Source organism: Pantherophis guttatus, chromosome 1 (genome assembly GCF_059756535.1).
Source record: "Pantherophis guttatus breed Tessera chromosome 1, ASM5975653v1, whole genome shotgun sequence".
Classification (NCBI taxonomy): Eukaryota; Metazoa; Chordata; class Lepidosauria; order Squamata; family Colubridae; genus Pantherophis; species Pantherophis guttatus.
Window position 1 is genome coordinate 334,559,651 of NC_142063.1, and position 15,008 is coordinate 334,574,658.

At 38.6% G+C, this 15,008-nt stretch overlaps 1 protein-coding gene across 4 annotated transcripts in view; it reads left to right on the plus strand.

The window, feature by feature from the left end:
• Positions 1-15,008, plus strand: part of GALNT17 (polypeptide N-acetylgalactosaminyltransferase 17) — a 361,062-nt gene that overhangs the window by 326,903 nt on the left and 19,151 nt on the right. For all 4 annotated transcript variants that reach the window (XM_034420811.3, XM_060693186.2, XM_087889549.1 and 1 more), the window contains 2 exons: positions 6,178-6,315; positions 13,339-13,434. In XM_034420811.3, the coding sequence (XP_034276702.1) occupies positions 6,178-6,315; positions 13,339-13,434 (234 nt within the window). The remainder of the gene's footprint in view (positions 1-6,177; positions 6,316-13,338; positions 13,435-15,008) is intronic.

The following is a 15,008-nucleotide window of genomic DNA, read 5'->3' on the forward strand; positions in this document are numbered from 1 at the left end:
TGGCTGAAAACGGAGCCTGGGATGGCTATGTGCGGCCCTCCCAAGTTCTGCTTTTGCTGAGAGGCACCACAGACCGGTCCTTTGCTGTTTCCAGGGCAGCCCTGCGGGCCAGATCAAAGCACCCAGTGTGCCAGATCCAGCCCACAGGCCTTGAATTTGACACCCCTGTTATAAATGCTGGAGCCCAAGCTACTTCATACCAGTGAATTTTGACGGCTGAAATTGTTTACTATCAGCCTCCCACCTGAAGAATGCTAAAATGGTTATGTCTGTGGAGTTTCTCAGTCATCCAGGTCATGGTTGTCCCAAAGGTGTTTTTTCAAAAGGCAACTGGACATTCTTTGGTTTTTTCCCTTGAAGACATTTTTTTTTTAATTTGATTTATATGCCGCCCTTCTCCAGAGACTCAGGGCGGCTTACAATGCGCTAAGCAATAGCCTTCATCCTTTTGTATATTTATACAAAGTCAGCTTATTGCCCCCACAATTGGGTCCTCAATTTACCTACCTTAGAAAGGATGGAAGGCTTGAGCCTTGGTGAGATTCGAACCTGTAGTAATTGCAGGCAGCTGTGTTAATAACAGGGTGCATTAGACCACTGTACTATCAAGGCTCTTCATTTCAGGAAATGAAGAATCTTCTTGGATGAGAAGTGAAATGTCTTCAAGGAAAAACAAAGAAAGTCCAGTTGCCTTTTGAAAAAAAACACCTTTGGGACTTTAATAGTTATGTCTCTGAAAGGCTTCTTATAAGTATCTTGCTTTAAATACGGTATGACCTGAGGGTCCCCAGACAGCCTTTAAATTGCTATTTTTCTCAACCCTCATTCCAATAGCAACATTTTGAGGAATAAAACCTAAAAGCAAACAAATATATAGAAGTGTGGTGCTTCACTACAAGAGGGAACCCATCTATACCCCATGACTTTCTTTTTTTTTTCTTTCTGAATGTAAGTAAGGAAAACTTGAATTGAATTCCAATTCCTGAAGATTTCATGGATATGTCTGTGTTATTTTCTTGGAAACAATGTGGAAGTGCTTCGCAATTGCCTTTTTAATGATTTCTTTTTAACCTCCCAATGTATCACCTGCTGGTCTCTCATTCTAATACTAATCAGGGCTAACACCGTTTCCCTTTCCAAGCTCTGCCAAAGTCATCTAAGTGCTGACTTCCATATATATTATTTTCTTAATTACAGTAGGCCAGAATAGTGCCATTTTTTTCAATTTTCCAGATATTTTTTTTTCACTTTACCATCTAGGCTACAGATCTGGACTTCCTAATATTCTCCCTCCAAGTGCCAACCACATCAAACTTTTCTCAGATTTTTTGAGTTTGACTAAAGCAAGCTAAGTATTGCCCTCTGTTGTGACATTTCTTTGCATTTAAAAAAAAAGCAAGCAGCAATACTAATTTAATAATCAGTTTGACAGCTAGGTGGGGAGAGTTTTACTAGTGAAGAGACATTGTCAGTTGGTAAAGGATAAGGTTCCCCTCGCACATATGTGCTAGTCGTTCCTGACTCTGGGGGGGGGTTTCTCATCTCCGTTTCAAAGCCAAAGAGCCAGTGCTGTCCGAAGACGTCTCTGTGATCATGTGGCCGGCATGACTAAATGCCAAAGGCTCACGGAACGCTGTTACCTTCCCATCAAAGGTGGTCCCTAGTTTTCTACTTGCATTTTTTATGTGCTTTCAAACTGCTAGGTTGGCAGAAGCCGGGACAAGTCACGGGAGCTCACCCTTTTACCCGGCACTAGGGATTCAAACTGCTGAACTGCCCACCTTTCGATCAACAAGCTCAGCATCTTAGCCACTGAGCCACGGCGTCTCTCAACATTGTCAATACAGAAGCCAATTGTTTATTCAGCCTTGTTAGAAATGAGATCTTGGACTTTTAATCAGGCTTAAAAACTTATTTCTTCCTTCTCTGGCACGTTTAGTTTTACTGATTTCGGCCTTTGTTTTTCTGTTTATCATCTCCTTTGGTGTGTTTTATTGATTTTTTTTTTTTTGCTTTTATCTTTGTTCTTTGCCTTGAGAGTTGTCATCTTGAAAGATAAGCTCTGTGTGTTTTCTAAGCCACTAATCGAGCATAGGTTGAACTCATTAAAAATGAAGAAAGAAAGAAAGAGAAAGGGAGAAAGAAAGGGAGAGAGAGAAAGAGAGAGAGAGAGAGAGAAAGAAAGAAAGAAAGAAAGAAAGAAGAAAGAAAGAAAGAAAGAAAGAAAGAAAGAAAGAAAGAAAGAAAGAAAGGAAGAAAGAAAAGTGGATCCTGAATCAAATCTCCCAGACAACAGAAGCTATAATTCCAAATATTCAGAAAAATTCACTTACCCTGAAAGATATTTCTTTTCAGACTGGAGAGTATAAAAATTGAGAAAACCTATTTTGCTTTCTAAAAAGATTCATATTTTTTTTTTCCTTTAGTATCTGAAAAGTGAACACAATGTCTCAAAAACGTGTTAAAGATATATGGTGATTGAAAAATAGAAAATTATAACTGGGACTATCAGCTAAATGTGGAAAAACTCCTTAACCAATTTTTGCCCTTTATAAGGGATTTTAAAAACTTTCTTCATCCCATCAAGTGTTTAATTACTTCTTTCCATGGCATTTCTTATTGTATGAGATTACCCAGTCCCTGCTGTTCACATTTTAGTCCTCCAAAGATTTCTGAGTTTTTCTTTTTCCTTTTCAGCTTTTTTTCCCTTTCACTTATGAAATATGAGATTTCCATAAACATTTAGATAGATGGTGCTGTTTGGGGCTGCAAATTCATTCAGTGGCATTCGTTTCTGAACACTGGCAAGAGAAAGAATGAAAATTCAATTTATGGGAGCATAATAGTTTGGTCTCACATCAGTCATCTTCCTTAACAATAGTAACTACCACAACAATTAAAAAGTATCAACAGCAAAAGCTTCCACGAATATTGACTTCCACTGCCTATTATGCTTCAGTCAATCAAGATTTTCACATAACTCTTCAGTATTTCCGTTAGATAGAGAAGACGTAGACTATTTTAAATACCTTTAATTAAAGGGTGCATTTTACCCCAAGCATACTATAATTTTCTGTGCAACATAGAATCTCTAATCTAATCTTTCAAGCCAACATCTGGTTGCCCAGATCACAGCTACTAAGAGGAATTTGCAGTCTCCGACATTTTTCAGAAACAAAGATTGCTTGCAAAGACAGGCAGATATAGAGGGATGCAGTGATGGCATTGATAAATTTAGTTGAATTTCTCTTTCTTCTCTCTTATCATTTGTCTTCATGACTTCTTAATCCTTTTCTCTGCTTTGCATAACTTTGCTTACTTTGAAAAAAATAGCACGATGGGTATGTATATATGTATGAAAATAGTGATGATGATGAAATGTTTACAATGAAGGTGACAATGGTGACAATGATGATGATGATGATGATGATGATAGGTTTGGAGAAACAAACTCTCATTAAAGAACAAGCTAACCAGGCTTCTTAAAATTATAAATTTAACAGAAAAACAGATATGAGGAATCAATGAAAAGAAGATAATGAAGAGTCATCAATAAAATTAATAATGTTTTATGAATCAAACCAGGGGGAAAACATTCTAAGAGATGTGAAAAGAGAATGAGAGGAGCGGGAAGATACTTGGGGAAGCGAAACAGGAGTCTTGGCTGGTAATTTCAAAGCTAGACAGTGGAAGAGGGTAGGGATGGGAGAAACACTTAGATTGACTAGGCACACTCAATAGATAGATTGACTAGGCACAATGATATAGACACAGATACAGACAGATAAAGATTTAAGAGAAGAATATGGGAGGCAAGTCAAAAAAAGAATAAGAATTAAAGTATTGATGCGGACAAGAGATGATGGATAGAAGGCGGATAGGAAAAAGAAGAAAGAAAAAAATCTTTTTTTTTCTTTTTCTTTCCTTTTTTTATTATGGTGGCAGGAGGAGAAATTAGAACAGAGATAGGAATGTGTTCAATAAGAGATTGAGGGATTACTTGTATCACCTTTACATGATGAAACAAAAGTAATAATAAAATGGGAAAATTAGAGATTGAATGATGGAATTACTAAGTAAGTTTAAATAAAATTGTGATTGGGAAATGTTGAGCAATTAAATAACGAAAAGAAAATATTTTAATATAAACATGTACATTAATACTAGAATGATATAGACTGGATGAAAGCAAAGAATATGAATAGAGTTATTTTGTATGTTTAAATAATATCGTGATTGGCATTAGAATAGTATATTGAAACATTGAATAATGAAACAATGAAGGATAGTATTTTAATATAAATAGATTTGAAGAGGGAAATATGGGAAATATGAATAAGAACTAAGTATTAAAAATGGGAAAATTAGAGATTAAATAATGGTATTATTGAGTTTGTTTAATTAATATTATGATTTGCAGTGGAATAATAAGGTGAAATAAAGAGTAATAAAATGATGAAAGAACATATTTTAATATAAACAGATGTATTAATAGTGGAATATAGATTGGAAGAATGTAAAGAATATGAATAGAATTAATTTGCATGTATAAATAATATTGTGATTGGTATTAGAATTGTATATTTAAATATTGAACAATGAAATAATGAAGGATAGTATTGTAATACAAAGGGAACGTCTTTTAATATAATGGTGACATGAATAAAAGTTAGAATAAAGACAGAAATAAAAGAAGGGGAATATTAGTAGACACATTTTTGTAAAATAAGACAAATGCAAGGATAAGAGGGAGGTTTAGAAACTGAATGGCGGTAGTATTATGTATGTTTAAACAATATGAAATAATAAAAGATTATAACTTGATATAAATGTGCATTACTACTAGAAATATATAAGCTGGATGAATGTGATAACTGTGATCAATAATACTATTTTATCTGTACTGTAATGGATGTCAGCCAGGTGTCACACTGTTCACACATTGATATGCATATGTAATATTAAAAGAAAACTTGATAAAAAAATAATAAATTTAACATTCTGGATATCACATCAAACCAGGACTCCCCAGCAGATATTAATGCTGAGAAGGTTACCTTTTTATATGTCCTAGCCTGCATTCCAAAAAAAGAGGTGCCTTTCAGAAATTGAAATCATAACCTCTTCCTATGAAACATCTTGATTTTGAGATTAAAGTGCCCATTTCTGCACACAGGACTAAGTTGCTTTGAACATTCTTGAGTTATCTCAAATTCCAAAAAGAATCAGAGTAGATTTTCCCTTTGATTTTAAAATCAAAATGTAGCGTGCTGATTTCAGAATGTTTCATCTATTGCCATTCATAAAGATTTCAGGAAAATATTTTGCTATTCTTAGTTGGAGGTGATGGGGATTGAACTTGTGATCTTCTCACGGGTGTCAAACTTACCACATCAGGTTGCCGTCACAGGATGTTTTGCCACTTTTTCTCATTTGCGGAGCTGGGGTGGGCGTGGCCTGTGCATGAGGCATCTGGCCCATGGGCCGCCAGTTTGACATCCCTGTTCTAGATATAATTCAATGCTTTGCCACTGAATTATAGTCCGTATTTGTAGCTGTATTGTGTCAGCATGGTGGCTCACATGGTTAGAATGCTGAGTTGACAATCAGCAAGCCCACGTTCAAGACCCAAGTACTGCTGGGTGGTGGGGTGAGCTCCCATCATTTGCTCCAGCTCCTGCCGACCTAGCGGTTCAAAAGCATGCAAACGTGAGTAGATAAATAGGTACCATTTTGGTGGGCTTATTAATGGGGATCTGAAAGGAGCTCCCCAACTGAGCATCCCCCAGGCAATGGTGATGTCACCATCATGATGTCCTTTCAACCTGCTTCTTCTGACACAAATACGACAATGACGATGACAATCTGTATTGGCTGGGATGAGTGGGAATTTTATGCCGGGGGTGATTTTTAGGCCAAAGACTACTCACACTTTAAAGAAACTGTTGGCCTGCCTAACAGATGTTGTCACAATCTTGTTCTATGTTTCTTTGGGCTTTCCAATGTGAAAAGAAGAGAAAGACCTCAAGAGTGGCACCATAAGCTATGGAGGTAGGAAAATCCAAAAGAAAGATTCCTAACAATGTGTTTTTAAAAAGCAGGAGTGAACATGTGGTTATTTCAGAGCATAGCAACAATAAGAGGAAGTGATGATGTAACCATGTACCTGTCTTTCAGAACCCAGGAATTGATATTGGGGATGTTTCTGAGCGAAAAGCATTAAGAAAAAGTTTGAAATGCAAGAGTTTCCAATGGTACCTGGACCACGTCTACCCAGAAATGAGAAGATACAATAACACCATTGCCTATGGAGAGGTAATTAAGAAGGAACTACTACATGGAATATGTAGGAATTGACTGTGAATTTAGAGTACATTTTATGTGTCTCCTCCAACCATTTTCTAATGAGATCTGCAGGGAGTAACTAGAATCAGACAGTTTTTCTCAAAACTGGAATTAAAACTCCTTCAGCCAGCCCCAATGGCTATCTAATGTCATTCTTGCCTTCAGAACAGAAGATTACAAATATCTCTGGAATCAGTTTCATTTGGTCATGTTCCATTTAATCTACACCAGGAGACTTAATATCTTTCAGGGGTTTGGGAGTTCAGTTACTATTCTTTTTGAACGTTGTCTTTGCTAGTTATCACTTGCAGAAGATGCCATCAAGATTTGCACCATTGCTGTACACGTCAGCTTTCTACTTGAGAAATTTTCCTGACTCTTTATTGAGATGATATAATTTCTTAACATTAGTTATCATAACCTGATATAACATGATATAACCATATCATGTTTTAATATGGCTGTAAACCGCCCTGAGTCCTTCGGGAGAAGAGCAGTATAGAAATGTAATAAACTCAGCTCAACTCAACTCAACCAGAACTGATAGGAATTATAGATTAATCACATTGGTGGGTCAGGAGTTTCCTATTTCTGGTGTAGGCACCACTAAGCTAAATTGGTTTTAGGTAATAGGGACTAGGTGCCATCTATTTCTAATCTCAGTTCAGTTTGGATGCCCTGCTCGATCTGATTTAACCGTTCAAATTGATTTGGAAATCCACTTGATTTCAACTGTCAGTCCATTTGGGAAGTTGTTTTGATTCTTCATTCAATCAAGTGATTTTCAAATTGTTTTTTTGAACTTGGCAACTTCTCTACCACCAGCCTTGTGATATCTGGCCATTATGGCTGCAATAGAGCACGCTGTAAGCAATATCCCAGCTGTGCTAACGGTGGTCCTTTTTTTTTTTTCAATGGAAAGACTAAAGCTGGGGTCCTTTGCTTGCAAAGCACATTTCTTACATGCATAATAAGGTCCTCTTTATTGTGAACGTGGACCACCAATGTAACAATTGCATTTGAGGCTCTCTCTTTGAAGAAATGGCTCAAAATAGGTGGCCATCTAACATCTCATTGTTATCAAATCAAAGTGGTGGTAGCATCTGACGGCCTTACCCTGGTCTCTGTTCTAAATAATGTCAAGCATTGGTTCTGATGAGGAGACAACATTCTTCTTTGCCTGAAATTTAGTGGAGAGAATTTAGTTGTAGAATTCACAAAAAATCCAGATGGCTGTAAGTGCTCTTTGATTCACGGCCCATTCTACTTTATGATGAATCACACCGGGTATGAAAAAATGTTATGTTTCTCAGCCCTAATTATAAAGAGATGAGTGGATGTCTTCTGTTGTTTCTTTTTTATTTCATGCATTGGGTTTAGTCTTGCAATCCTCTGGATTCCCATTTGGTTAGGAAGGCTTCGACGCTGTATTGATTTGCAATATTTGTCAGGCTGTATCTCTTGTCATCACTTAACATTAGTTCCATAGCCAAGGCTGAAGGAAATTATAGACCAACCACATCTGGTGGGACATGTGTTTCCATTCCTGGTCTGGCAGTACCAAGCTACTGTTGGTTTTAGACAGCATGCTCTGAATTGATTTTAGAAGTATGGATAGGGTGCTGTCTAATTCTAATCTCAATTCAGGTTGGATGGCCTGGTTGATCTGATTTAACCATTCAAATTGGTTTGCCAATCTAGATTTCAACTGTCAGTCCATTTGGAAAGTTGTTTGGATTCTTCATTCAACCAGGTGATTTTCACATCAAATTTCCAAATTTAAGTTTTACGCAATTCTATTTTAACAGTCACTTCCTAAATGTAGTTATATAGAGCTGTGGCTCGGTGGGTTGCGTGCAGAAATTGAAATCCAACATCTCCAAGTCAGTTTGAGAAAGATTCCTGCTGGAAACTTTGCATTCATTATCATTCTTTAACATATCTATTAAATAAAGCCATTTTTCTGGGTTGACACAATGCAGTGAACCAAACTAATAGCTGGATTTACATGACCCACTTAAGCCACAAATGTACAAAAAAGAAAACAACTGACCACGATTTGATTCTGATTAGAGCGGTCTATAAGTCTTATAAGTAAGCAAATAAATAAAGTGAATGTTACTGCAACATGCAATTATAATATTCTGGTTATGTGTTTGGGTGGACATAGCCAATGCATGGTATACTGAAGTTGATAGATCAATAATTTGACATTTATAGTCATAAGGTCCCATACCCTCTTCACTCTTCAACCCACATTTCTTTGTTGATGAACAGAGCCATTGTCTGCTCTGAGCTCACTTTGAACACCAGAGCTCAAAATAGGATCTTACACTTAAGCAGGAAAAACCAAAAGTACACATATAGACTGGGTGAAACCAGGCTTAATAGCAGTAACTGTAACAGGAATCTTGGAATCTTATTGGACAACCAGTTAAATATGAGTTAGCAGTGTGCGGCAGCCAAAAAACCCAATGTAATCTTAAATTGCATTAACAGAGGGATACAATCAAGATCATGTGAGGTACTAATAAAGCCTTAGGAAGACCAGACCTAGAATACTGCATCCAGTTATGGTCACCACACTAAAAAAGATGAGGAGACTCTAGAAAAAATGCAGAGAAGAGCAACCAGGGGACTGGAGATTAAAACATATGAAGAACGGTTACAGGAACTGGGCATAGCTACTCTAGTGAAGAGAAGGACCAGGAGAGACATGATAGCAGTGTTCCAGTATTTGAGGGGCTGCCACAGAGAGGAAGGGGGTCAAGCTGTTTTCCAAGGCACCCGAAGGCCAGACAAGGAAGCTGATCAAAGAGAGATTCAACCTGGAAATAAGGAGAAATTTTCTGACAGTGAGAACAATCAACCAATGGAATAGAAGTTGCCTTCAGAAGTTGTGGGAGCTTCATCACTGGAGGCTTTCAAGGACTGCCATTTGTCAGAAATGGTGTAGGGCCTCCTGCTTGGGTGGGGGGTTGGACTAGATGACCTACAAAGTCCCTTCCAACTCTGTTACTCTGTTAATCTCTATTAATAGGAGAAACAGCTCTAGCAAACAACTGTTGGAAAGTCAGCTATGGGTGGGCTATCTGTATAGTGGGGCTGATGGACATTCACAATGTTCTCCTTAACTGAAAACTCCCACCTTTTATTGCAGTGTATGAATAGGGCAGATGTCCTCCACTTCTTCATCATATTCAGCCCAGAATTAAAATGTAGATTGATATGCAGTGGAAAGTCATTGCATAGCAGCATCTGGGAAATTTGCAGAAACCCTCACTTGCTGGCCATTTGCTTGACAAGCTGGCAGAGGGCCTAAGGAAACAGACAGAAATAATAATTCACCCATAATTCATTTTCAATTGCTATTCTATTCCAGACATAACCAATCACTTATGAATGGACATTCGGTTTGTTCTGTTTTTTTTTTTACAGTGTATCAAGTTTCCATTTCACCTAGAGAAGGAGGAAGACGAGGAGGAGGTTTTAGGTTTTACCATTTTGAAAGAGAGAGGAAAAAATCTTTAATCTCCCATCACTTCTTTTAAAAAGATAAATGTTTGGCGGAGAGGAGAAAAATGCTAGGAGAGAAAACGAGAAAGATTCCTGGGAGACTCATCCTGTAAAGATAACAATAATGTATTTCCTTCTATTACCTATGTACCAGGGTAGATAATTCTTGATATCTGGTGGATTAATAGTAACTTGGGGGAGGAAAGCCCACAGTGAGTTTGGCTAGGATGAAGAATGGATAAAATATGTTACTCTTATGTTAGTCCAGCTTTGACCTGGGATGTTTTCCATTACTACTTTTTTTAACAGTGTGAATTGTTTTTTAGGACAGTGGGAATTAATTTCCATTTTTTTCATTAATATTTTTTTATTGTTTTATATCATACGTTTATTTTCTATGTTGAGCAGTGTGCTCTCTACATGTCCAAGATGTTAACATGCGAACGTACAAACATCATCATCATTGTCATTATAGTCATATATACCTTAACAAATATGCAGTAACATATAAACAGATATGCGATAATATCCATCATATTATAACATATATTGTCTTTCATTATAGTGTTGATTATATAACTATCAAGTTAAAAAAAAATACCCATCTGTTTTCATTTCTCTTACACACTATATTTCACCCAGTTTTACCACGACAGTCCATCTCTTTCCTTCTTTCTTCTCCTTCTCTCCCTTCCCTTCTCCCCTCCACTTCCCTCTCCTTCCCTCTCTCCTTCTCCTCTCCTCCCCTCTCCTTCCCTCTCTCTTTCTCTTCTCCCCTCTCTACTTCCCCCTCCTCCCTTTTCCTCTCCTCCTCTCCCTTCTCCTCTCTCTTCTTCTCCGCTTCCCTCTCCTTCCCTTTCTCCTACTCCTCTCCTCCCATCCACTTCCCTCTCTCCTTTTCCCTCTCTCCTTCCCTCTCTTTCCTTCTCCTCTTTCCCCCAACCTTTCTCCCCTCCTCTCCTCTCCTCCACTCCACTCCATTCCACTCCACTTCCCTCTCTCCCATCATCACTCCACTTCTCTTTCCTTCCATCTTTTTCTTTTCGTTGTTGCATATTTCCAATTCCCTACAGAATACGGTGTATTTTCCAGATACCATCTCTTTCAAATATAACTATACATTTTCTACAGTGGGAATTGATTTTCAGACTGCATATGTCCCCACTCTCCTCCCCACCCCAATCTCCATTGTTGTGATCTCAGGGAGTATCTATTCTGTAATGGCACTCTACCCAATGGGACAGATTTCTACTCCCTTCTCCAAGAAATGGATGGTTCCAACTCTTGTAGCATTTTGGAAGTCCACAAAAATCTCACTCTTCCTCCAGACATTGGGGCTGAGTTAGAAGTCACTGAAACATTGGCATGGGTGTAAATGATAAATAGCCTTTGATTTGGTTTCTTTTTGGACTTTTTATTTTGTTCACCATCCCAAGTTTCTCAGACTGACGGGCAGGCATATAAATTGGATGGAAGGATGGATGGATGGATGGATGGAAGGAAGGAAGGATATTATAATGAGAGCTGATTGTGAAGGGCATTATTGTTTTGTGAAAGAACCAGGAAATGGGTTGATGGTTCAGGTAGTCCTCGACTTACAACCACAATTGAGCCCAACGTTTATGTTGCTAAGTGAGACATTTGTTAAATGAGTTTTGCCCCACTTTATGACCTTTCTTACCACGGTTGTTAACTGAATCACTGCAGTTGTTAAATGAGTAACAAGGTTGTTAAGCAAATCTGGCTTCCCCATTGACTTTGCTTGTCAGAAGGTTGCAAAACGGGATCACATGACCCCAGGACTCTGCAACTGTCATAAATATGCATCAGTTGCTAAACATCCAAATTTTGATCAGATGACCGCAGGGATGCTACAACAGTCGTAAGTATGGAAAACGGTCATAAATCACTTTTTTCAATGCCGTTGTAACTTTGAATGGTCACTAAACAAAGTGTTGTAAGTCGAGAACTGCCTGTATAGTAGAATTCTCCCTCATGCAACTCACAGCTTGAAATGCCAAAAGAAAATGCTTGAACCAAATTGCTTTAAATGTTCTGGGCTTAGCCTGGCCTATCCACCTGACAGAGAGAAAGGCTCTCATGCCCAGGGCTTCCTCATTGTAGTCAAAATGGCAACGAATACAACTTCTACATTTCTAAAAATATGGGATTGGGATCCAAACCAATACCACACACAGTCTGTTTTCTGATCTCCTGTAACATTTTCTATTCTGTCAACCTCATTTTCATGGGTCCCAAGCAGTGGTGAAATCCAATTTTTTTTACTACCGGTTCTGTGGGTGTGGCTTGGTGGGCATGGCTTGGTGGATGTGGCAGGGGAAGGATACTGCAAAATCCCCATTCCCTCCCCACTCCTTGGGGAAGGATATTGCAAAATCCCTATTCCCTCTCCTCTCCTGGGGGAAGAATATTGCAAAATCTCCATTCTCTCCCCACTTCTGGGGGAAGGATACTGCAAAATCCCCATTCCCTCTCCACTCCTGGGGGAAGGATATTGCAAAATCTCCATTCCCACCCCACTCTGGGGCCAGCCAGAGGTGGTATTTGCCAGTTCTCCGAACTGCTCAAAATTTCTGCTACCGGTTCTCCAGAACCTGTCAGAACCTGCTGGATTTCACCTGGACTTAAGAATTCGTTTTAGTAAGCTGTGGTGAATTTATCTCTGTGTTTGATCTACAGCCTCCCTGGCTGCTACGATTTGCTTTCTGTGGGACTGTGTGGAAAGCCAAGAAGGCTGCCGATTGCTGGAGAGATAATGGTGAACTAAGAGATAATATTAGTAGCTCGGGTTGGTAGTTGGGCTGTTGGTTTGGGCTCCGCGCTTGGCAACTTGGTTGCAAATGTTTCGTCACCATTTGAGGAGACATCGTCAGTGTGCTTTGAATTGTGCTTGTCTATCAGAACATTGGTCTTTAAATACTTTTTATGTGATGCAGATTAGTGTGGATGTTGTTTGTTACTTCTAAGTCATGGTCTGATTGTTCATTAGCTGTTGTTATAAAGGCATGGTCTGTGGTTTTAAGTACCCTCTTAACTTAGTGTTTTTTGTTTTACATGACACAGACAGTACTTAAAACCAAAGACCATACCTTGATAACAACAACCAATCAACAATCAGACCGTGACTCAGAAGTAACAAACAACATTCAGACTAATTTGCATCACATAAAAAGGTATTTAAAGACCTGTGTTCTGACAGACGAACACAATTCAAAGCACACTGACGAGCTCTCCTCGAATGGTGACGAAACGTTTGCAACCAAATTGCCAAGCTCGGAGCCCAAACCAACAGCCCAACTACCAACCCAAGCTACTAATATTTGAACACATCTCAAATCAATAAAATCTTCCAGTAATTATAAGAAAACACTTGTCAAGAGAAGTGAGAAAACACTTGTCAAAAATGTCTTCATCTTACCCTTGCAAGATCTCATTCTGTTTTTGGATTTGTTACAGCTGAGGAACAACAAGATAAAAGATGTCTGCCTTGATCAAGGGCCACAGGAAAATCACACGGCGATCCTCTACCCATGCCATGGCTGGGGGCCACAGGTTAGAATTCGATTTGGTTACCATGATGTGATTTCAACAAGGATGCTGCAAAAGTTCTAATGTACTAGTGAAGAAGCCCGGGTGAATTCTGCACTGAGCAGGAAGTTGAATAGAATAGAATAGAATTTTTTTATTCACCAAGTGTGATTGGACACACAAGGAATTTGTCTTTGGTGCATGTGCTCTCAGTGTACATAAAAGAAAAGATACGTTCATCAAGAATCATAAGGTACAAAACTTAATGATAGTCATGGGATACAAATAAGCAATCAGGAAACAATATCAATATAACATTGTGTCGTATGGATACAAGCAACAAAATTACAGTCAAGCAACAAAATTACAGTCATACAGTCATAAGTGGGAGGAGATGGGTGGTGGGAATGATGAGAAGATTAATAGTAGTGCAGACTTAGTAAATAGTTTGACAGTGTTGGGAAAATTATTTGTTTAGCAGAGTGATGGCATTCGGGGAAAAAACTGTTCTTGTGTCTAGTTGTTCTGGTGTGCAGTGCTCTATAGTGTTGTTTTGAGGGTAGGAGTTGAAACAGTTCATGTCCAGGATGTGAGGGGTCTGTAAGTTGGACTAGATACTTCTAAAATCTGTTCCAAATTTAAGATTCTAGGGATCAATTAATTCAGGATTACCAAGATGGAAGGTAGCAATAGCACTTAGACTTATATACTGTCTCATAGTGCTTTACAGCGCTCTCTATGCCGATTGCAAAGTCAGCATATTCACCCCCACCCCCACAACAATCTGGGTCCTCATTTTACTGTCCTCGGAAGGATGGAAGGCTGAGTCAACCTCGAGCGGTCAGAATCAAATTCCTGACTATGGGCAGAGTTAGCCTGCAATACTGCATTCTAACCACTGCGCCACCGCGGATCTTAAATACAGGTAGTCCTCAACTTTCAACCATAATTGAGGCCAAAATTTATGTTGCTAAGCGAAATATTTGTTAAGTGAGTTTGGCCCATTTTACGACTTTTCTTGCCACAATATTTCAGCGAATCATTACAGTTCTTAAGTTAATGACCTGGTTGTTAAGTGAATCTCACTTCCCCATTGACTTTGTTTGACAGAAGGTTGCCAGAGGTGTTCACATGAATATGAACCAGTTGCCAAGCATACAAATCTTGGTCACGTGACCATGAGGACTCTGCAATGGTCATAAGTGTGAAAAATGGTCCTCAGTCATTTTTTTTCACGTAACTTCAAACGATCACTAAATGAACTTGTTGTAAGTCGAGGACTATCTGTATTGGAAGTCTTCAACCTTGGCAACTTTAAGACTTGTGGACTTTAACTCCCAGAGTTCCTCAGCCAGCTTTGTTGTCTGAGGAATTCTGGGAGTTGAAGTCCACAAGTCTTAAAGTTGCTAAGATTGGAGACTCCTGATCTGTATGATCAAATTTCAGATTCAACCTTTAACTTTATAGCATGTCAGCTTCCTTTTTGTTGTGTTTAAATAACAAAAAAATTAGAAGTAGACTGGGGAAAGGAAAATGGTGGGTATCGAAAGATGTAACCATGGACATAATTTCCAGACAAGAACATGGAGAGTTGGGAT